Raw genomic sequence first — 24592 nt, forward strand, 5'->3', positions numbered from 1 at the left:
GCCCTCAGCAAGTTAAATACTGTTATTAGCAATAATAGTAGTTATAGTACTGTTCTGTATGGCACCATATTCTACCGGTGTACAGTCCTTTCTATGTTCAACCATAAATGTCAACAATGTTAGTAGGTGGAAGGTGGCAGTGGCCCACCTGTATGATTACATCTAATATCATTTAATTGCACCCTGCTTTAATTTTCGCTGTAATGCATCGGAGCTCCCTCACGAGAAATTGAAGCTCAAAGTAAGTTGCAAAACTGTAAGGGAAGAATAATCCAAGAGCAACATCAAACTATGCTGAATGAATGCATCTATTAACAAACTAAAACAAGATATTACAACTGTGCCGTCAAATTTGGCAACTTGTTCATGCACAGTGCTTATCCTTTGTGTGTGCATGATTAATAGTAATAACAATAGATAAAAATAAAATCTTTATTTTTTTTCCCAAGGAAGCAGAAGAATGTTTTTTTTTTTAAGAATTGAAAATGGGTCAGTCTTTGACATTAAAAGAAATTTGACATCTGTCAAACTGAACATCTAAGTCATATGACAACTACTAGCTTACAAAAAATAATTAAAAATCTGACATCAAACTCTATTTAGAAATACTTTTATAAACCTGGATATCTCTCTAGAAGTACATATGGCTCTGTCTGTCATCTAACATTAACATCCTGATGGGTATTTTTCGAAAAACCTGTCCTTATTACTCCTTTTTTTCTTTTCCTTCATCTGTTTTTTCTCTCAGTCCTAAGTGATCTCTCTTTTTCTCTCTCTCTCTTTTTTCTCTAGCACTTTGTGGAACAAAGGTGTGTGTCATGATTTTTCAAAAATTAAAGAATACGTTACACATTTATGACTTGCATAATTTGAGATGTGGTTTAATTTGACAATACTAGTGTACCATGGTTACAAAAAAATATTTGTAAGTGGTTTTTCTGGGGGAGGAACAACATTTTGGAAGAGGTGTGTATTCACACCTACTCTACAAACCCAATTTGACTTTTTCAAAGTTTTAAAACTAAATACCTAAAAGTCTAGAAAATTTATTAGTATTTATTTTTTAAAACTTTTTTGTGGATTGTCAATTGTTGATTTGTTCTTGTAAGATATCCCAAGCAAACTGGATGGAGAGTGTTAGTGAACATCATTTTTAAAAGATCCTTAATTGGATTTTTGGTTTGAACTTTGACTGGACCGTTCAAACAGATGAACATGATCATCCCACTCTAGCTGGTGCTTCACGTTTGAGTCGTTATCTTTTTGGGGCTATTATCTTCCTCACATGTGAATCTATAGTCCAGTCTTACCAGCTTCTAACATGTTTTCATCCATTTTGTCCGCATTTACTTCCATCTGCCTTCACATCACATCTGTAAAGGTAGCCAGCTGCACAGGCCTTTACTTAGTTGTAATAGATTAAAAAGAAATGTCCCATATAACTTTCCAAAAAGAAACATTAAGAAACAAGAAAAGACAAATAAAAAAAAACGACAAAATAAGACATTTGAGTATCTATGCAAGGGGAAATTAATCAGATGGTGTATATGGTTCACTTTACATGCTGCTGCTCTCATTTAAGGTAGAGAAAGACAAATGTGGCAAAGGAATGACAGATAATTAGCGAGTGTCTGTCAGATCAGGATACTGGTGAATGACAACATTATTTGTTTCCTTCAGTCAGCAAGCCATCGCCTAATTAACAGTGGCACCCCATCTTTCACTTCATCTCCAGCGTCTGACGGTCAAGCCTCAGTGTCACCGTTTCTCCCATCTCCCGCTCGCCCCATGATCATTTTCATCACCCTCATTTCCTGAGATGCTGCAAGGCTTTACACTCAAGCATTATGGGGGATTTAAATAGAACAGTCACGGGAGGACATCTGTGACTCAGTGTGCCTTTTGGCCAATCACAACATGAAGGAGTTACAGTACGAACAGTAAACCTGTCGTTAGAGCCTGATCACCAAAAGACTTGTTAATTTAGTGTTTTGTTAAAGGAAAGTTGTAAAAGTAAAGTTAGGAGTTTGAAGTTGTAGATTTTGCTGTTTACATTTACATGAGTGTGAGCTTAAGCTCTGGGCATCTTCTCACCTAAAAATGCTACAGTCTGCCCCCAGAAGAGGCAGAGAAGAGAAGCAGCATGAAACACACGGAAATCATGATATTTACACTTCATTTTTCACTTCATTTTGTTTATGAACATAATGAAACCAAGTTATTCCCTCTACAGCCTGAGCTAAAGATCATTTTGACTTGACTGCCTGCTCTCACGATGTAGTGCACACTACTCTTCAACAACTAAGCTTTCTGTCTTAAGATGATGCAGAGCCACAGCAGCTGACAGCTCAGCTGCAAATTTTAGTTTATTTGACTCACTGCTGACAGCAAGTCATTTAATGCCTTTCTGCAGTTTTTCAGTAAAAGAAAATATGTTTCTGGAAACTCTTTACTGCAATTATTTCTATCGCCTGAAAAGCTACTGACAGACGGGCCACTAAGCTCGCATTCGCCTCACCTCAAAACTTTCCAGTCATGACTACAATTTTTTGCAAAATCATGTCCACTGTGTGACTATTTACCTCATGCTCTCACTTAGGGGTTTGTGAATCTTTGCAGAGTTGATCCATTTCTGTTTGACTTTATTGTTGGGTATTCCTTAATGCAAATAAAAAATGTCCTAACAATGTTTAGGATACTTTGCTGCTTTTTAAAATTGCACCAGAATAAAAATCCGTGCATTGTCTCGTACTGCTGAGGTGTTTCTGGTACTTATCTCCAGTGGTCGCTGGGTAAGAAGAGGGGAATGCCGCAGAGAGGTCACCAGTCCATCACAGGACAACACAGAGAAACACAGGACACACACACACACACACACACACACACACACACACACACACACACACACACACACACACACACACACACACACACACACACATCACCACACACACCAGGTATCACAGCAGACAATCAGATGATGATTTCCTTTACTTGTTCACTAGGTTTCCCAGATGGACTTGCCTACAGATGAAACGAGTTATCACAGAAGCAGTTAAATGTGTTTTTATTGTTGTGCACTGTTTGCATGTTATCAAATTCACGAATAAATTTGAAGGCAAATAAACATTTTTTAGTGCACTTCTTATTTTTTTATAAAGACTTGACAGCAAAACTAAACAACAGCTAAATAACAATTTGGGTTTGGTACTTGAATTTCATTTATTTTTAATAAAACGTATTACTTAAAAAATGTCTTAATGGAAAATTACCAGAGACTTGCAGAGTCTTTACATTACATAATGCTTTATCAGCATTACTTGCTGTAATCCTTTACACAGTTGAACCTGTACAGGCTTCACTACCACCATCTTGCCATCTGGACATGGTTTTACACCCAGTGAAAATCCAGAGCCAGAAACTTTGTGTTCATAAAAGTCTTCATTACACGATCAAGGGTGAAATTTTGATGGAGACGAAAATAACTTTAAAAATACAGCAAACAGGACCCAGAATGAGTTGTTAAGCTTAACTGCATCGCAGAAATCTCACTGAACTATCTTGAATGAAACGCATCTTAAAGCCTCCAGTTGTGGGGTTTGTGGCATTGCTGTTCAGCTTCAGTAACAGCTGTGAGCAGGAATAATGACTGGCACACTGAGCTGGGAAACGTGTGCCGTCTGGAACAGAAGAGCCACTGTACGGCTGCACATCGCAGTACCAGCCACACAGCAACAACTGAACGTCACCATTATAACTCTGAGGGCTACCTGTTGAGAGGTCGTTTCCAGTGATTTTGTTAAGGCTTTCAAAACGAGCGTCTTCCTCGAAACTGTTAAAAATATTGTGTTGAAATGGCAGTGGCGTTTACGGCACGGGAAGTGATTTACAGTCATAATCAATAGATTAGAATGTGCTTTTTGATGAGGCTTGTTGTGAAATTGGTCAAATCAATCTGATGTAATATTCTAGTCTTTCTCCAGCTGTAAGCAGAAAATCATAATTAACATAAGTAAAGGGTTAAAATTTTCCATTCTGTCATGTATAAGTAAACATACAGAGAAGCATTTATCCATGATTATCCAAAGAACAACGAAATAAAAACATAGCTATTAGCCAGCAGTCCCTTTCCACAGTTAAACAATATAATTTTCTGAGGCAGTATAAAAAGTTTGTTCTTTAAGTTTTTATGTGTTACAGCTGTAAAAGAAAAATTTAGCCTCCAAAGACCAACTTTTTCCATTTAAATGTAGTTCTAAATTTTAGGATGGACTCCTTCAAGCCTCTCACTCATTTGTCAGTTGTGTGGTTGGAAATTTTATTGTTGATGCATCATTTCTGTCCGGTGTGGACGGGAACGTTTCTGTAATGCAGCGCTCACGGCCAAGTGAAGGCTGAAGCAGCCAGGCTCAGGCTGGACTTTCTGAAGCCCAAAGGTATTCTTCAGTTTCTGTCTGGGGTTGAGTGATGGAAGAAAAACAACAACAAAAAAAAAAAGAAAAATCAGACCATGCCTGAGGAACGGTGTAACGTAAAATCTTTTAGAGAATGCGGGTTTCTAAAATGACTGTGTAGCTATATATCAGCAGCTTTATAAAGAGTTTCAGCAGAATGTGTGGCTTTTTTTTTTTTTTTTTGTTAAATTACAAGCTGAATTTATCAACGACATCAGGTGCAGGAGATGCCATGCTGTGGCAAAGAAAATAACTTGCCAGACAACTGCCAATCAGATGTATTTGTGACTCAAAGGTGACCTTTCTTTCTCTTTCTCTTTCTTTTTCTTGCTTTATTTCTCTCTATCTTGCCTCCTTTCCTTCCCTGAGAAAGTTTATTGTCTATAATCCTATAACAATTGGATTATTTTGTGTAGTCTGCTGTTTGGAATTGACTAAATTTCCCTAAAGAGAGCATGATATTAGTCGGTGGATTCATCCCCCGATCTTTATGTCTGCAGTGCGTCTGGAGGTTTCCGCATTGACAAATGTGGCAGGATATTGCCTGAAGTGGTACCAAACAAAAGAGGATATGAATGAAGCTGAGATCGCTGTGATTCACTTCGAAAGAGAGAAGTGAATCGTCTAAGGCTGATGAGAAGCACCTGTTTTCCTCTGAGATGATATGCCAACGTTTTCCTTTTCTTTATTCTTTTTCTGTAGAGAAATCAAACAGGTATATATATAAAAAAAAAAAAAAAATCAAGCAGTGGTACAAACATTCATCAAAACGAACATTTGAACCAGAAGTCAAGCTCAACTAAATAAACTGAGAGCTGCATTCAGTTAAAAAAAAAAAAAAAAAAAAAAAATTAACCACTTAAGAAAGCAAAACAACAGGCACATTTTTCTCCACTGCGTTTTCTCCGTCATCCCCTGGACTAATTATCTCCTCTGTGATGCACCTGTACCTGCCGTCTCCTGTTTATGGAGGCACACAGTTAAAATAACCTCCGCCTCGACACTAAAACATTGGCTTTCGTGCAAAGGGGATTCTGTTGCCCTCGCTCTGTGTCTAATGTGTTGTCATATGCAAGTTTTAATGATCTGCATTTTAATCACGCAATTAGGCTCGCTCACTGTGTCAGAGTCACAGGCTGGACTGTGAGGCACATGTTCTGCTTACGCATTTCCTTCAATATATTTGGACATCCCCAGCAAATATTATGTAGAATAAAGCTGACTTTCCAGTGAAGCAGTACAATATCAGTCTGAAAATTATGAATGTAAATGAAGCCAGCAGGTATGATTTGGCTCTGTTCATCTGTTGGAAGAGAAAAAAAGTAAAATTAAAAAAAAAAAAAAGTAGTTTAATTTAACTATAACTTTTAATGCTAAATATTTCAAAAATGACTTATGCACACACATTGCAAACAATCAACTGCCCTCTTACTCAACAGCTATGTCCATTTTAAATTACTTTAAAATGGACATAGCTGAGGTGAAAACCTTCACTTCGGATTCACAGTTTAACATTCTGCTTTAGACATTGTTACCTCCAGATAGACAGAATGATTTTCATCTGGTTTCCAAATGGTGCGCAGATTATATGACAACATCAGCTATAGAGGTTATTGGTATTAGCCTGATGCCGCCCTGGGCAGATGCCAAGGCCAGTAGGTGGCATAAAAATGTGACATGTAAAGCACATAATAATAAAACTGAAACTACATCAGTTGTGTCCTGAAAATCTTTCCTGATGCTTTTGTCTCTTGTTAATCCCCCCTCACTAAATCTAAGGGATTAAGTGAGGTTTTTTTTTTTTTTGTGGGACTGGATTTTGTCAAATCTCCTGGATTTGTATTTGTTGGGAGTCGGGCAAAGGGAGGGCCTCACTCAGGGTGCTAGTCATGTGAAAATTCATGTGTTTCGGTATCATCTACTTCTTAAATAAGAATGACAGTAACATGTACAAGAAATTATTTAGAATAGGATGGAAATTGTAAGGTTCCCTTTCGAAGAACCACCTTTGCTCAAAGTGCTCTGTATGTGAGAGGATCTACAACTTGGAACTCACTTCCTGTTTATTTAAAGTCTGTAACCAGTTTCAGAACGTTCAAAAACCAAACAAAACTCTGGTTATGTCAAAAACAGACCTGTACTCATTTTTGATGTTTTACATTTCGCTGATTGTATATATTATGTTGTGCTATTTTAACTGATTATCATTTCAATTTTTAGAGTTACTTTTTAAAAGCCCTTCTAGGGACAAGTGCTGCGAATTAGCTGTTGCTATTGCACCATGATGCAAACATGGGACTGCTGTTTTATTCAGTTTGTCTATGTCAATGTGTGTCTGTCCCTATCAAATAAACTTGAGGGGAAAAAAATTGAATGTAATATAAAAACAGAAAGTGGAAAACACCCATAGGTTACACACAATCATCATAAATGCTCTTCTGAAGCTTCAAATATTGGAGCATAATGAAAACGTATTGAAGTCTAAAACAACTTTGTGTTTACCTGTTTTGTACTGCCCTTTTTTTAATCCTGTCATATAACTAGGAGACACATCATAATGTATCAAAAGGTTCATAATGTGAGAAACCAGGAATGAGTCATTCAAAAAGCAGAATAAAGCAGGGCGACTTCTCCCAGAAATCATTATTTCAAAGTCTTTGTGTCTCAAAAACAATCAGGACCCTTAAAATATTCTGTTCCTGTGCTCTGTTGCTGGCTGTATGATTGGATTCATCATCTACAGTTGAAATTGTATGTATATATGCATTTATAAAATGTGCTTTTATTTGTTAGTAATACGGAAATATTTCTGAACTTTGACATTTTACAGGAAACGCACGTGCTTTTCATCAAAGTTGTAAAGATCTGTGTTAATTACACATGAATACTGACACAAAAGTTACAGAAAGCCCTACCACGTGTCCGCTCCTCTAAGAGGCAGGCTTTTTACTTTGAGGTAACCTCTGCCAAACATCAGAACATCTCTTTCTCTTCAGTTTCCATTTGAGCACTCATGTTTGATGATGATCTCATGGCATTATTGCCACATCTCAATGCATCAAGCTCTCAAGAGCTGCAGGCTCTCTTTATAGTGCAAGACAAGTCCTGCCGTTGTGGCCTGCAGACGGAAAACAGGGGTTGCAAACATGACATTTGTTATTTTCAGTGTAAAATATTGTGCATTTGTCAAGAAATAATTACATTAGTAACACTACATGAAGGTGGCATTGTGAAAGATCATCGGTAGATTTTGAATGTATCTTCTTTAAAATACAATTGGAAGTAATCATAAAGAATAAATATACTTATATTTCAGTATATTTTTACTCACCACCCTCAACATTGTAGGGTAGCGAACAGAGGGGACACATGAAGAAATAAACACACAACACTGCATCATTTCGTGAGAGTGAACCACATTTATAATCATCTTTGATTGGTGACATTTAGGTAATATTTTTGCCTTTAAGGGTTGCGGCTTATATGCACCATTTAGTTTTACAACACCTTTGATGGCTCAGCAACCATCTGGCCAGTTTATCCAAGGCTCATTCTCACCGAACAGCGCGGAGATCTGGAAGTGGAGCTGCTTGTCAGGCACGCTATGCGTTCAGTCCTGCTCTTCTGTGTGCCGTTTATATTAGTCTGTAAGGCTTTGGATCATTAGTCTTCGTTACACGATCCGCCTTGTTACACAGCTCACTACAAACGCCCCGCTTTGTTTTATTCCCATCGATCTCCCAGTCGTCACAGTAGAGCCATCTAGTGGTTACATTTTGCATTGCTAAAAGGTGGAGTGACCTGCTGATAGCGACGGGTCCAAAAAAAAACAAGAAGAGAAACAGCACCAGTGTATAATTTATTATTAGAAGTTAGTTACTTTCCTCTCACTAAATATGTAGGCTGTCGAAAGAAGAAGAAAAGGTTCATGAAATTTTGTAATAGCCTACCATGTAAAAAAAAAAAAAATTACAGTTGTTATTAGATATAAAAAAAAGGTACACAGACGAAAAGAAAAAAAGTAGAGCAAATGCTCTTACTAAACACCATCTGCCTAGATAGTGATGTGTGTGTAAAAGAGGTGTTAATTACATATTTTATCACTTGTGTCACAGTGCTGGAGTACATGTAGCAATGACAGTATCGCAAAAGCCTCAAGGAGAAATCTATCAAGCAGCGAGTGAGAAGATATTCCAGGGGGAATATCTGGAAAATGTACATAGTTTATTCTACTTCTTTCTTTTAACGTGTAACGTGTTCTACCACTAAAACTGGTGTAATTTAAACACAAATTGTGGCTAAATGAAGATAATCAAATAAAGAATAGCAAAAATAATGCCTCATAATGAAATAAGTACATCAAGGGAAAACAAAAGTATGCTTTCCCCCTGTCTAACATTCCCCCTATTATTGGTTTCATAAAAAAGCTGTACAGACACATCTACGTACGTTTATACAGTTTACCGTTTACTTCCTCTGAGGTTGATCTGTTACAGTCTGCAGGCTGTGAGGGATTGAAAAGCAAATATAAATTTCTTGCTCGTGCACACAGTCTTGGAAAATAAATCTGATTCTGAGTCTGTATGTGTTGCTTAAGAAACACAATTTAAAGATATGGCCCAGTAAATTAGTCTTAATCTAAAAGGCCACTGACCTCTGGGTAGCATGATTCATATTTTCAGCACAGGATTTCACAAAATACAAGTTGTTGTTTTTTTGTCTTGTAAAACTGCAATATTATAGGATCAATAATATTGATTCTATTTTATATCTATTCGTTTGTTGACATCACAAGAGACACATCGTCAAAGTTGATCAGCTGTTTATTAGTAAATATTAAAATGAACAAGCAGCTTTTTACTAAATTTCAACATAATTTTTTAGGTTTTCCAGTTGCAGTTGGAGAGCTTTGGACACGATTCTCATCTGACTCATTGTTGGAAAGAGTTTTACATCAATGACCCCAAATTCATAGAGGATATTGTTGTGGATGGTACAGTTTAAGAAAACAGCGACGGTGATATTGATCATCTTCAACACTTTTGTGTGTATTCCTGCATGAATTTCTCCTTTTGGTTGAAATCCATCCACTCCTAAATTATTTTCTTCTTTTTGGCACTGCTTGAAATGGTGGGAATGATGCGGTTTATGATGTCTGCCTGAAAATGATCTGTTGAAATGCTGAAAATGGACCAAATGTTTTCATAGCAACTTGACCCATAAAAGAAAGGTCCATCTCTTCGGAAATGCACGGTTGAACCTTGAGTTGAACAGAGGATTGAATCTTAAAATATACGTTACCAGGAAACTAATGAAGCATAGAGGTGTCTAAAAATAGGCTAATTCACCATATGTCAAAACTAGCATGTCATTTGATGAATGTGTTTGTCATTTTTGAAGAGCTAATTAAACAAATAAGGGGATACGACAACAGTGAGTGATTCATAAAGATTCTGCAGACAATATCATTTCATGATTTATTGACATTTACTTTTTTCCACAATAGTTTTGCTTGATATCAATATTTTCCATAAAGTTTTTTTTTATTATTTAAATTACATTTATGTTTTAATCACATACACATTTATTGTTTCATTTTCTTATTGCAATAAACAACAGTAGCCAGAATGAGTCAGGTATTGCTACAGTTTGCCATACAAACTTTTTATCCCTCTGATAATGAAGTTCAAAAATAATTTTATTGGCAAGACAAAATTACACCAAAGCCTCTCGGGCTCTCTCGTTCTCTGGTTCTGCTCGGAGAGAGACTGAGGGCAGAATAAGGCTAAGGCTAGGAGCCTAAACACAGCTAACATGAAGTCCAGAAAATGGGAATCGGTTATTTATTTCCCCGAATGTGAAAAATGAGGATGATCTTAATGGCTGTTTCCACTTTGTGAACATATCTAGGACAATTTGAACATTTCAGTCATGCTACTAGAATGACTGGCCTAACAGGGATGCAAACACTTTGAAATAGCTGAGTTACAAGATCAGCTCCATGATGAAAATCCTTTTCCGATTCATCAATCTCCTCAAATCAAACAGGATTTTTGTCTCGGTCACGAAAGTCAGGGCACTTTTTAGCTCCAGGTCTCCTACGCACGCTACCGGTGGAGGGTGAGGAGATCCCATCACACACTTGAATATACATGGTACACACACCAACAGGAAGGCAAGCACAAGTCTTGGAACAGCATCTCACTCACAAAATGAACTCAAAGATTACTTTCCACAACAAAAAGAGCACAATGGTGGAAGCTGACACTGAGGCAACTTCTTCTTTAAGTAATGGCATTAATAATATTCCTCTGCATTTTCACTTGGGTACGCTACTCACAACCAGGGAGAAAGAAAAATGCAACGTAGGGAATCCAAATAAAAAAAAAACAAACAAACAAAAAAAACAGCCTGTTGAACAGATCGTCGAGCTGAAATCCTTTTACACCTGGTGTTGTACCCTGATCCCCAAACAGAGATTCCCATAGTTTAAAGGCCCTTTAATATGAAGGGTCGGTCTCTGTGCTGAGCTATGCATCCGTCTTTTGCTACTCCTCCCTTGTACCATTGAGGGTCCAAGACTCTTATGGAAGGAAAAGAAAAGGTCTGTGATCTGGCATGCTCCCACTCTAAACAACTCCAGACATTGACGTAACAATGGTAACAAGTCACTTTGATATAAATTGCTCATTGCATTGCAATATTCAGACAAAGGTAAGACATTAGAGCTCATTGTTTCTCAATGATAGGGCACAGTGTACATCTTGTTCAAAAAAACGGGGTTTCAGTTTCACGCTGTCGAGCAGGAGCCACTTGTTGCTAAGCTACCTTTATCTGGCTCCTCATCCCATTTGTAATTCTGTATTCCAGTTGTCTCGGAAGTCGGAGCTCTGATCTGGGAATAGCGTTGTAGCTGAGTCGGGAATACCACTGCTAAAAGTTGGAAAACCAGTTTTTCCAAATAAAATCGAGGTACTCATACCGGTACTTGAGGCTTGTAGCAGTATTTCTGATTCATGCCACAGAGTTGCAGTTGTATAAGCTATTTTCATAGCCATATGAGGATATGACAGGATATGACATATCCAACCTATAACCTGCTGCTGCTGAATGACACAGATGAAAGTTATCACTTTATGTAGTTGAGAATTGACCCCTTATATTTTTCGCCCAGCAGTCGTTTTAGATCATTTATCCAGCAGCAATGACCCCTTCAGGTGATGCTCTTGTTGTATTTCCAACCAACTTTGGAAATGCAACATTTCTTCATACCTCCAAGTGTGAAGGAAATGCTTCAAAGCTGCAAGTCAGATAATTTGCAAATGTTTTGGCACTAGTTTCTGTGTGTGGCGCTACCAGTGGAAGCCAATTGTGATATATTTTTTAAAAATTTTTTTCATTTAATCACTAAAAGATGTTTGTTACAGTGTTATGTGCCACCGATTAAACGAGATAACTGTCAGAAATGCAAATAAACAATTTGCACAAGTTATGATTAATGGGATGAATACACACCGACTTTCCAAAATCGGACTGAAGAGGACATTCTGGCATTCCAGACATTTCTGCTGAAGCCCAATTCCAGCACTGAGAGGGAAAAAAAATGAATGTTGTCCTGTGATTATGAGATAGTTCAGTCATAATTATGAGATACTATCTAACAATTATTGCTAATTCAAAATGATGACTTATAAGTCAGATCTTCCAACTTCCGAGAACAAATAGAACGCACAAGTGTGTCAGGCTCGTTTATGATATCCACCAAAATGATTCCAACCCCTTCTATTCACTTCCTTCTCATGGATGAATTGATAAACGTTTCCTACCTACAAAAATATTATATGTTTTTTTTTTTTTTTTTTTTTTTCCCCGCCCCCCCCCCCCCTCCCGATTTTGCTCATTTTTTCATGTGCAGTATAAACACAAAGCAACAGTCCAAACCGAGATAAAACAAAGTGCTCACCAGTCTTTGTAAAAGAAAACAAATCATGGTGCGTGTCATGGCTTTCATTTGTAAGACAGGAAGTACCAATAGTTGCCTCGAGCTGGACGTCTGAGCTTCTGCTTCTGGGCACCTTTACTGTATCGTATGACTCCAGCTCAAGATCATCTTAAACTAAGAAAGCATGCTTTTCATCCGGTTCCCTTTCAGTTTATTGTCTGTCAGTTGTCCGACGCACATTTTTTTTTTTTTATTATTGACCCGAACAAACAAACCTTTGGGTATCAGCCAGGTGAGGAGGAGGAGGAGAAAGAGGAGGACTACGCAGGAATGAAAGGGTTCAACCCAGTGATGCTAAAGTTTGTCCCTGAAGAGCCTTATTGTAAGGACGCATGCAGGAACAACATAAATAGATCCGAACACGAGGTCAGGTTTAAGTCATACCTGACCACCTACACAGTAATTCAGCCTGAGAGGAAAGAGCGCGGTGGGTGATGATGTAAACGGAAAAGAGAACGGCAACTATAACCTGGGCTCTTTTCAGTACCACAAACCACAACACTATAGAGAACATCCTTTCCTTGAACATATTATGAGCTGTATAGGACTGTCATGTGTTAAATACAGCAGTGCGGCATGTTCACAAGCTTGACTCCAGCTGTTTCCGCCCTCCCCATTCGTCTTCTTCGACGTCGTTTTCTGACCGTTATGAAAGCTGGCAGACATGCCCTGCAGCAGTGTTAGTTGGTGCGAACTATTTTAAAACACAGATTTGTTCTGGACTATATGCGTGTGTGTTTGTGTGTGTGTGTGTGCGTCTGCATGCTTCCTGTGGTCAATCCATCCGCCGACCCGCGCCGACCCTCCTCTCACCTCACCTTCACTGGCAATGACAAGGGGGGGGTTAGGCTGCGATCCCCTACAGTCGCTCTTCTGTTCTCCTAACCTTCTCCGTCTGATGTGTTCGGCTGTGAGTACCGCCGGCCTGTCAGACAAAGTCATGTTGCATCTAGTGAGGACCTAGTGTCACAAATGGAAGAGCTGCTGGTTGCAGAGAAGGACAGCGCACAGCACTGTGGAGAGCGCCACAGCGAGCCGCGGCGGATACAACAAAGACCGAAGGAAGCAGCTACCCTACTGACGCAACGCTATTGTCCTGGTTTCTGAGGTGCATAGGGTGACGAGAAGAAGTCGAGCCGTAACAACAGGGAGAAACATCCCCTGCGCCAGAATAGTAATGATAACACTATGCATGGTTTGACATTTCTAGAAAGAGTGTTTTGTTTTGTTTTTTTTTTTTTCTATATTGAGGTGGCGTCGTTTTGGCCACAGTGCAAGGGAAGGACTAGGGAAAATGGGAAATGTACAAGAGAGTACGATGCATAATGAATCCTCTCCTTCACTCATCTTTTCTACAGAGCCATCAGAAGTCCTTTGAAAAAGAAGGCGAGTGAGCGGAGAGTTTTAGGTAAAGGGAAAAAGAGACACATAATACTTGTACTCCTTCCCACTGTTCCTTTCCCTTGCTATTCTATCAGACATTTAAACTATTGGATGTTTCCCCCCTTAACAATTGCTGTTTGTTGATCTTTTTTTTTTATTATTATTTTTTTCTAGCTTCACAGTGTGCTTTTGGAGTGGATGTTTCTGACGGGATGAAGTCACAGGACGATGTGTCAGTAAGGAGAGAAGAGGATCGGCCCATGGGTGGTGCGGATGGGCCCAGGGGCGGGTCTCAAGATGGCGTGGCTGAGAGGTGGGCCTTGCAAGAGGTGGTGGGGGTGGTGGTGAGGGCCAGGGGCAGCTGCGCGGAGAGCCAGCGGGTTCGAGGATGCAGCCGCGGCCATGGCTGCGGCGACGGCCAACGGGTTGGGCAACAGCCCCGCACCCAAAGCTTTGGTGAGATCCTTGGAGAAGGTCAAAGAAGACTGAAAACAGAAACCAGAGGGGGGAGAGGCAAGTAGGACAGGAACAATGTGATCAGTTCAAAAGCATCAGTACGTTATCAATAATCAGATGTTCTTCAACACCTTGTAAAAATCTAGTTTTTTAAGTTCTATGAATTTACTGTCAGTAATACTTCACCTCATTTGACTTACCATGTGAAAAGTAAAGATCCAAAGTATATTTTCAGTTTTGGGGTTTTACAGGCAACATCTAGAGAATTTATCTTTCGGACAATAAGTCAAATTTTTTTTTATCACAACTATATTTTGTTTCTCTTCATTTTTAAACAAAATAAATAAATGTCCATCCCTGATAAGCAGATATTAAATGTCGACACATTCACAACACTTACTTTGGCACAGGTTTAGCTAAAAATGGGCTGAGCAGTTTAGTTCCCACTCCATCTCAAATATGGTGGGTGAGAGAACTAAAGGAGTAGTGCGATGCTTTGAAGGCTTATTCAGATTCAGCTCCTTTCCCCGTTCTTCTCACTGGCTGCAGATTGTCTGACTGAAGATGCCAGTTGATCAGAGAGATAATTGCAGAGACTCTGCAACTGTGGAGTAAATGTTTGGGTTTTCCTACAGGCTATTTATGGTTAGGTTATTTGTGTTACAGTCTTGAAGCATGTCATTGGGAATAGAGAGCATAGCGAACTTGTTCATCTCAGAAAACAGCAAGAGTCAATGGTCTCATGAGAGAAAGCATGTCAAATACTGATGTGTCTCACTGAAATAATTGCTCTCAGTTCAAGTTATATTAAATTCATAAAATCAGTTTAAACCCAACTAGCTGTTCTCGGCTTTCTGCAAACTCCTTGCAATATGGGTCACAGCTCCTTCATAATACAGTTTGACTTAGTATTATCAATAGCTTCAAGATCTTCCTTTAAAAAAATGAAACTATCAATATTTGTTTGATGAAATGTGATGAAACTCAAGTCGTTACCGTCAGATCCGCGCCCCTGTGCTTCTTATGTCGGCTGAGGAGGGGGTTAGGCTTTCCTGCCATGCCGTCCCGATGCCGCCGGCTTGATATGTGCTAAAAACACACAACAAAGGAGACCAAGTTTGTGGTTTGGATACTTTTCTTGATTATGTACTGATTCAAAAACATTTCATTCACCACTATGAGTTGTGTTTAAAAAAAATGTACATCACTGACTACCACAAGATTTTCCAACGTTGTGAAGTCCGAATTTAAATTCAGGAAATCTGTTTTTTAGATTCAGTGTATGGAAAACTATGTAATACACACTTCTCAAACGCAAAGGGAAGGATGACAAAACATCTTCCACCGACCTGTTTGAGTTGCAGTTCAGAGTTCACCCGCACGTTGCAAATCTCACAGTGGAAGGTTCGTTCCTGAGTGTTGGGGTCCACTGGCCCCCCTCCCTGCTCTCCACTGGGCTTTGGACCCAGGCGAGGGTACGCCTTAATAGGACCAAGCCCGCTTCGTGCCTCCAGTATGGTTTTGTGTTTAGTGCCTGCAGGCAGATAAACACACACAAACAAACAAACAAAAAGGAAAAAAAAAAATAAAATAAAATAAACCTTCTGTAAAAGTCTTCTGGATAGAAAAATTTTAACATGGAGGGTAAAATAATGCAGGTTAGCTAAATTTCCATTATCACAAAATGACTACATATCATCTGCTTCCTCTATAAAATAAATTAAAACGTGATGCATCACTGTTCGGCTCAAATTACAGATGCTGAAACAATGAAATAGAAGAAAAATAATTAAACTTGACAATATTGTGAAGTACTGTGAGTCTTCATCAGTAAATCAATAACCACTAAAGTGGAACAGAAATCAGAACTCTTCAGTTTGATAAAGCTTTCGTCCACAAGGTGGCAGTAAGACGAAAGCTGTGAAATAGTCAGTGTGAGACATCAGATATAAGTATCCTCTTATGTTGATACTTTAGTAACTTATTAAAAATATAAAAATTAAACATTGGAAACGACAGTACATTATGTACCATTAGAGCTGTGAGAAAGAAAAAATATATATTTCCACAACAAAAAGCAACCAAAACCCAGAAAAGATACTAGGGAAGTTAAAAAATGTCCATCTTTCCAAGATATTTTCTTAAATATTTTCGTCATGAAAGTGTTTGATTATATAAGCTTTTAATACTGTTAAGTGAATCACTAAATTGGGTTAAAATACAGAAGACCTTTTGAATTAGACATTAAAAACAAGTAAAAATTAAATTAAAAATAGAAATAATACTACACTCCCCAGAAATGAAAGAAAACCACTCAACCCTCATCAGCTGTAACTTTGACACAGTTTCAATTGAATTTGAGTAAATTTTTAAATCCCTTTGAACAAAGCAAAGGTCACCCAGAGGAAGGAGAAACTATGAGAGTGTGGAGAATGTGGAGGCGTCGCTGCAGGGACGCAACTGCACTGATAAGTTTTACTCGAAGCCAAAAATGTGCTCTCTGTTTTATTTTGGTCTGAGCACTGAGGATGGCCCTGGAGATCCGTTTGTCTTTGTAAGCTTGACTCACTTCATAAACACAAGTGTGGATGGCTTTCACTCCAAGAATCAAAAACAGGAAATGTTTGGAATGAAAACAAAATGTTCGAATGAAATCACTTTGTAATTTTTTTTTTTCCCCATTTTTGCGTGTTAGTCCATCAGCCACGCACTTGGTTCAAGCATCTGTCTCTGCATGACACATGCTTTATTTTTAAACTGAAAATGTATGAGTTTTTTATTTTAAGAATGAGTGAGGGTAATTGTTTCCATATTGCCTTCTGCCAACTTTCAGCTGGTTTAACTTTTAGTTTTCCAGGCCCTGAACTCTAGAAATACCCAGCAGGCTGAGACCGAGCACTGTGATTAGGAGTTAATAAATTAAAGTACTGTGTGTTCTTTCACTTTAAACATGCATCTGCATTTTGATGAGAAACACTAGCCCTAGTGGAGATATGCAACACAAATTGGCCTGCAGATAAATGAAAAAGGAGTCAATCAAAAGGGGGTGAAAAATAAAATCGAGGAAAATTGTGCTATAATGGTGGTAGTGACCGCCTTGCTATTGCTTATCCCACATTAAAAAGGCCTTATTGGCTGAGGAAGCTGGGCCTAATCTCCCAGGATGAGCAGGATGTAGTTTAATCAATAATCTGCCAATTCGTTATGGTACTGTGTCTCTTGCTGCTATTCAGTGCTGAGCATTTATGGCAGCTTTGACTTTTTTTTTTGTACATGGTAATGTTACAATTATCTAAGTGTGAAGTGAGAACAATGTGGTTTTTCAAGCAAAAGTCTCAAGAGTGTGGTGTGTATTTTCACCCCTGGCCTCCTTTACCCCCCATACACACACATACTGAGAAGAGTAATCAGAGTAATGGGGGATGGATACGAATCCACAAAGTATCATTTCCTTCCACCAGCAATTGTGCAGTACATGTTTGTCTATCAAATACAATCTCAATATAGCCCATTGAAATTTATTAGGTATTAATGCTTTTTAAACTTTTAAACAGTCGTCTTGCATGCAGACTTACTGTAAGTTGGGTCTGGAAGGATTAAAGTGAGCAACTGGCATCTCAGGGATAATCGTTACAGTAAGAATGTGCCGTGTTTCAGAGCTGTCTGGTACAATGTGTCCAGTGCTATTGTATATTCCTATTTACATCCCTCTGGCAGCGGTTACACAACCCAGCCATCATCATGAAAACGTTTAGACAGAGGACTTTCAGAGAGTATAGATAATAGACCTGGTGGAAATGGCAGAACTGATCTTGATTCAGTGGATTTGGGGTTCTGTCGAACATTACAGGCCTATGTGAGAGAAGAAAGTGAGCTTTCTGTTGAGTATGAACACAAGGTTAAACACTTTGAGACAACTCTTGAAACCTAGAAAGAAGTTCTCAGTTACATGGGCCAGGAATGTCAGTGTCAAACAGATCATTTATCTGCTGATCAGTGCAGTTCTTAGTGTGCTCTGTTGTGTCACGTCAACCCTTCATTTAAAGCTTTAAGATCCACATAGAAATCAGCTGTTGATAGGAACTGATTGATTTTTAGCCCAATCAATTCTAATTGGTGAGTGGACAGATAGAAACTCAAAAATCCAACTATTTCCCAAATCAGTTAACACATCATGAAAAAGTGTTAACAGATCACAGAAACAATGGAAACACTCCTGAGTTTTGACGTTAGAACTGAAGGAACAAAACCTGGGCAAATGATTTTGCAACATTAGTGAAGTGTTTAAAAATTAAGTCAAAAGGCATGCAGGTATCTGGAAGCTGTTTTGATGAAACCTTTACTTTCCATAATGTTAGCAGGTAATTCAGTCTGCAAGAGAGCGCAGGTTTTCAGAAAGTAACAGGAAGTCTAGAAGTAGGACAGCAAAGCTCCTGTGTTTTATCGTCAAAACATGCTAGAGTTGAAAACAGGTTTTTTGGGAATTTTTGAGTTAAGTTAGGAGCCACATGTTCTCTACAGATATAGATTGTGGTGTAAGTAATGCTAGCCACTTAAAGAATCCCATGAGAGGCTAATGGCTTTGCAGTACTAGCAAAACCCTCATAGGGATTTCTCTCCAACACCAGCAGTTTACAGTGTGGATTATATAAAGATTCAAAGGCAAAAAGGCTACAAAAAATATTTTGAATGCTGCATCTCTGATTTACAACTGCTTGTAGGTTTCTATGTGCAGATTTCAAAGTTAAGAAAATCATAAAATTGCCTGTGAACATATTTGCATTTCTTGATGAATTCTATATGTTAAGAAAACAAAGAAACAAGTACTTTAGAAGAATCCAAGAGACTCATTAAACTTACGAAGTTGCAACATTTGAATTTCTATCAACTTTCATCTGAACTGCTCTCTGTCTGCACACATTAAGCATGCTTTGGGGTTTTCATTTTATTCAGAATGCAGCCATTACCCACCTTTGTTGTGGGCTTCAAGCTGTGAGAGTGAATTGACAGCCACCTTGCACAGTGAGCAGTACAGCAGCTTTTTGGCCTTGTCTTCCTCCGTCTCCGGGTTGGACGGGCTGCTGGAAGCTGGAGCGGCTGACACTCCTGAAGCTGGTGGTCCAGACCCGGGCTGGTCTGAGCTGGCGCTGCCGCAGCCGGGGGAGGAGCTGGCCGGGGGGACCAAGGGGAGAGTCTGAGTTGGAAGAAGTGGGCACACTGACGTCAGGGGGGAATCCATGGGCGGGGTGGGTGGATTGGGTAGTGAGGGAAGGGGCCCTGAAGCCAGAAGGGGCTCGCTTAACTGCGACAGAGGTCGTGTATCATCTGGGTAAATGAAAGAGAAAATGATTAAAAAAAAGAGTCAAATACCCAATTTTATAGAGCCAACAGAGTAGTTGAAACAAAATATAATTTTATTAAATGTAACCATACCATCAGCCACTCCCTGTTGAATATGGCAGTTGAGGTTCGCTCCGTAGATCAAACCAACCAACAAAAAGCTTTTTGCAACCTGTTTTTTTTAAATTTACTACGCTGTAATTTATAATGGGTTTGGAAAAGGCCTTTTAATTAAAGTTATACAGTGAAGGAAATACCAGAATGCTGTGTGTAAAGGGAGGAATGTGCATCCAACATATCTGAGGGCTTCATCGTTCCTTGATGTGATCTGGCTGTGTTAACATTTACCAAAGAGACAAATAGGAAGCACAGACCACAGTGTGTTTCTGCTTCTGCCAAAGCACCTGTTATTATTATTTTTAAAAGATTTGGTTAAAACAGTGATGATTCAAGTTCATAAATTCCAGAAGCGTTTTATTAAACAGTGGCGCCAGTATAGGAGCCAGTTTGCTCCTGTCAGACTGCCGCAGGGCAGCTGTGGATACAATCCAGTAGCTGGTCATCATGAATGGGAATGACTGATGTCATTGTAACACGTCTTTTGAGGGTCCTAAAAGCGCTTTATAAGCCTGATGTCATTTTAGTTCATGCTTTATCTTTGCCTGTGTGTGCAGTGGTGGTTCCTGCAGAAACGGTGCCCTGGTGCAACATCTTCCTTATGCACCATCCAGGCTTTTGACCAGTCTGTATGTTGAAGTTTGTGGACTCCTGCCAGTATATGGGGGGGTAAGAGGGGGATGAACTCTAAAATAATACAAAATTAAAGTTTTTGCGTGTTCACTAGTAATATAAAGGCTTCATAAATCTCAGATTCCTTTTTAATGCATCTGTTTTCAGAGCAGCATTTTCTAGTAAAATAGATGGGTTTTAAGATGAGCTTTAAATACCCCTTATTATTAAATAACCCCTTATTTATTGACATCCTGGGGCATACTGCCCCCCATAAAAACTGCCTCTCCCTGTGTGAATCTACACTTCTGTCTTGTTTTTAATCAGTTACCATATACAGTGCCCCCCCCCCACTCTTAGCTATGATGCATAAAAATCCTTAAAATAAAATCCTGCATTGGATCCATGCTCTTATACTGAAAATTTAGAATTGAATTTGAGCATGCTCAATTATATGCTCAATTATATTTGAATATTGCTATTTGTTTTCAAGTTAATAAAGCATTTAACCTAAATGTTGAGAATTAATTAGAAGCTTTGCAAAGCAACAATGTCATTATCTGGGCTTTCTGTATTATTTAAAGACTGTCCAGGAACTTCTAATTCTATGACATAACCTTGACTGTGGAAAATTGAAAATGGGTCACCACTGTGGTCTTTATTGGGACGATGATCCAAAACATCTGGTCAAGTCAACTTATAAATGCTTCACCTGACACAAACTACACCTTCTACCAGACCTAAAATCAAGGAAAACCTGTGGGGTGAGCTGAAGAAAAGAGAAAACAACAAAGGTCAAGAGCTCTTGAGAAAAAGCAAAGATGAATGGTCATATATCCTTCTCAATGTCAGCTCCAACCAGGTGCCAAGTGACTGTGACAATGGTGATATTATACAACTACGATTTCTTAAGATTAAATCCTTTTCCCTCGTTGAATAAAAGCACTTAAATTAAGGGTTTCACTGAAAGCATAAATGTCAGATTAAAGAGCTGCAAAAGCAGGTTAATGTATTTGAAGGCATTTTTACCAGGGACGCCAGTAAGCAAAATAGCTGTATACATTTCCACACATGTGTTTCTGGTCAGCTACACCCACAATCAAGACCATCGGTATTCACTAAATAGAGAGTGCTGAAAAAAATATCCCCCCCCCTGCATTTGGGTGGGGTATTCATACACTCTCAAAAGCAGAGACTGTGTGGCCCGTACCCAAACTCTACAGAAACCAATCTGATGATCGGCACCAGAAAGCCTCTCTTGCATGTAAAGCTAAAGGAGCGTTGTACAGCATTTCTGGAAAGTAGGCTTTGTTTGCTTGAAATGCCTAATTCACATCTATGTGTTCTCATACAGCATTGCCTTTTGTGACAGAAATACCACAATGATAGATGATATGTTTATTTCATCTGTAGGCTTATGTGATTATATTGTAATTGGTGCCTTTTGGTTAGTGCTCCCCTTTCAGCCGGTTTCGGTCAAGCTCTTGTAAGTTTGTTCCTGTCCACTGCTTCCCAAAATCAAAATTCCTTTATTCCATACTGGTTTCCAGTTGCAGCACTGCAACGAACATTTGTTCAACATATGTGCATTCAAAAGGAATTTAAAAAATATATATGTATTTTCTGCTTTGGCTTCTCATGCGACATTGAGAAGTCTATTAAGAAATTCGGTATTAATAGTTGTTTTAGAAAACATGCAAGCCCTGCACAACATATGTTTTGGTTCATAATCAGTCAGGAAAAAACATGAGTGTGTTGCCAAGTAGTTAGAAATAATTTTAGAATCCCAGTCTGAGATTGCAGACAGACATCTCTCTGTTTCTCCTCATGCACTAATTAGATACACCCTGCAGGGCCTGTATTAATATTTACAATAAAACAACTTCACTTTCAAGCTTTTCAACACTGAGGGCAAAAAAAAAAAATCATTCTGCAACAGTTAAAGCAATCAAAGAACAATTTTCATTAAATTATATAAAATCATCATATATTATGTGAAGTTAAAACCGTTTTGTTTGATATATTGATATTAACCCCCATAAGGAATGTATTTTTTTTTTTCTTTTGCACAATCTTTGTGCCAGAGTTATCCGATTCTCCTACAACTGTGGATGTTCTGTCAGTCTACTTAATCATTTACAAAGCAGCTCCCTCATGGCCAAGCATAGGAAGTTCCTATTATTGGGGGAGAGGTCATGAGGGGTGAGATAACTCAATCCAGATGCTTTACACTTACCCTGGTGAGTCTGTGCTGGCCTTAATCCACTTCGGGAAATTAAAGCAACTTATTGGATGGGCCCAGGGGGAAAAGGATTTGTTGACCAAAGCATCTCATCGAATGCAAACAAATTCCACACAACAATTTGTTGTCAACAGACGAAGGTTGCATACGGAGAACGCGTTAAAATCTGTTCTGAGCTACAAGAAATGTTGAGGAAAAAAATATACGATTGCAAATAATACTGGGGCTGATTATTTTTTATTTCTGTATATTTTGCAAGAGTTAAATGAGAAATTGTGTGGTAATAAATCCTGTGGAAAGAGGAGACATAAAGAAGTGATGCATAATTAATGAGAGTTCTTATTTGTTAAAAATATTGGGATTTTTTTGTGAAAAATTAAATACTGTGCGGTTGGTTGAACTGAATAACCAAATTAGTGTATTTGGTCCAACTTTCTGTGATTGTATCTCAAATGTAGTTGTTACGTGAAGGCCTCAAATGTTTGCTAGAGAACATCAGTAAACAATCAGCTGTTGGATATGGAAACGTTCAGAGCAGGATTTGGTTACGAACATCATGTCAACTGTCGCAGAGCGTTGCTCGCTCCATCTTTATAACACAACACCAAACCTCCAAAGTCATGATCCGTCAACAGAAACTGAGACCAGGCAAGCAGAGCATTAATCAAAAATAAGCAGCCAAGAGCCTCACGTTGACGCTAAAGAAGCTACAGAGACCGAGAGCCAAGATCGAAGACTTTGTCAACAGAACAGCTCTCGCTGACATTTATAGGGTGGCGAGAAGCAAGCAATGAGAAGTTGTTTGCAGTTTTTCACAAGCCATGCCGGCTTGGAAAACAAGCCGGCATGGCTTTTACACTTCCTTTATGTAAGCGTAAAAGAATGAGTTAAATAGCATCAGAATTGAGCTTTTTGATGTCGATCCAAATGCTCTGCAGCTGACTGCACCGTCGCCATCTTTAAAGTTAGTGGTGGAAGAATCATGCAGGTCAGATGAGCGAATTTAAACTTTCTGGCCTGCATGCAAAACATTACCTGCCTGCCAGTACATAGAGTTATTGGCAGGGAACATGATTGAAGCTGCAAAATGCTTGAAACTTCCAGCAAACTAGTCATCATAAACATAAAGCCAGTCTAATAGTTGGATGGTTCAGATAAAAGTACATTTATGTGTCAGAATGGTCCAGTCAAAGGCCATTCCTCTTTATTGAAATCCATGTTTAGAGTAGCAGCTGAAGCAAACATCAGTGTTACAGCTACAGGGGGTAAATAAATATAAATGCATTGCACACGTTTCAGATTTTTTAAAGTTTAAATCAACAAAACAGTATTTTACTTTACTTTCCCCTTACAAACTATGCACTGCTTTGTACTGACCTGTTTATTAAAACCTCAAATAAATGCATTAAAGTTTATGATTACATCATGAAGAAAATGAGAAAGATTGCAGGATCTATTAATACACATGCAGTGCAAATAAACCTGTCTAGCAGGTGACTGTGGATTCTGCAACCATTATTAATTATTAAAGATGAACGGAACCCAATGCTAGACTTGCATCCATAATGCATTTTCCCAGTTTGCTCTTAATTTGAACTCTGAGTCATGCAACGAGACATTCCAGCTAGCAACTAACGTGCATCTTGTTTTATTAGGTGCAACTGTTTCAGACAGATTTGACCCAAGAAACTCCTGCTGAAACGAAACGTGTATAAACGGACTTTGGCTCAACAAACGGAGCATGAAAGACTATCAGCTCTGCGTAACCCAATTCTACCGTCAGGTCCCCGCTGTGCAACCCAAGCCATCACATGAAAGTCATCTGTTTAACTGACCTTGGGTGTGTGTGAGTGTTTGTGTGCTGTAATATGAGGGTGGTTTTACTGTGGTCCGTCATTAAAGTAGGAGTGTCAGACTGTAGAATGATAAAGAGGAAAGGCGAAGGAGGAAGGGGGCGAGTTTCTCTCCAGTAGTGTAACAGCTGCC

The 24592-nt window shown here is 38.8% G+C and overlaps 1 protein-coding gene across 3 annotated transcripts in view; it reads right to left on the reverse strand.

Moving 5' to 3' along the window:
- Window positions 1-13684: 13684 nt before the first annotated feature.
- The window catches only part of znf385a (zinc finger protein 385A), a 97251-nt gene continuing 86343 nt past the window's right edge, over window positions 13685-24592 (reverse strand). For all 3 annotated transcript variants that reach the window (XM_015037897.1, XM_015037898.1, XM_015037899.1), the window contains 4 exons: window positions 19267-19620; window positions 15645-15829; window positions 15292-15384; window positions 13685-14324 (listed from right to left, as the gene is read on the reverse strand). In XM_015037897.1, the coding sequence (XP_014893383.1) occupies window positions 14073-14324; window positions 15292-15384; window positions 15645-15829; window positions 19267-19620 (884 nt within the window). In that variant the 3' untranslated portion in view covers window positions 13685-14072. The remainder of the gene's footprint in view (window positions 14325-15291; window positions 15385-15644; window positions 15830-19266; window positions 19621-24592) is intronic.

The sequence above is a fragment of the Poecilia latipinna genome, unplaced genomic scaffold, assembly GCF_001443285.1.
Source record: "Poecilia latipinna isolate Pla-1442-1.1 unplaced genomic scaffold, P_latipinna-1.0 Scaffold423, whole genome shotgun sequence".
Lineage (NCBI taxonomy): Eukaryota > Metazoa > Chordata > Actinopteri > Cyprinodontiformes > Poeciliidae > Poecilia > Poecilia latipinna.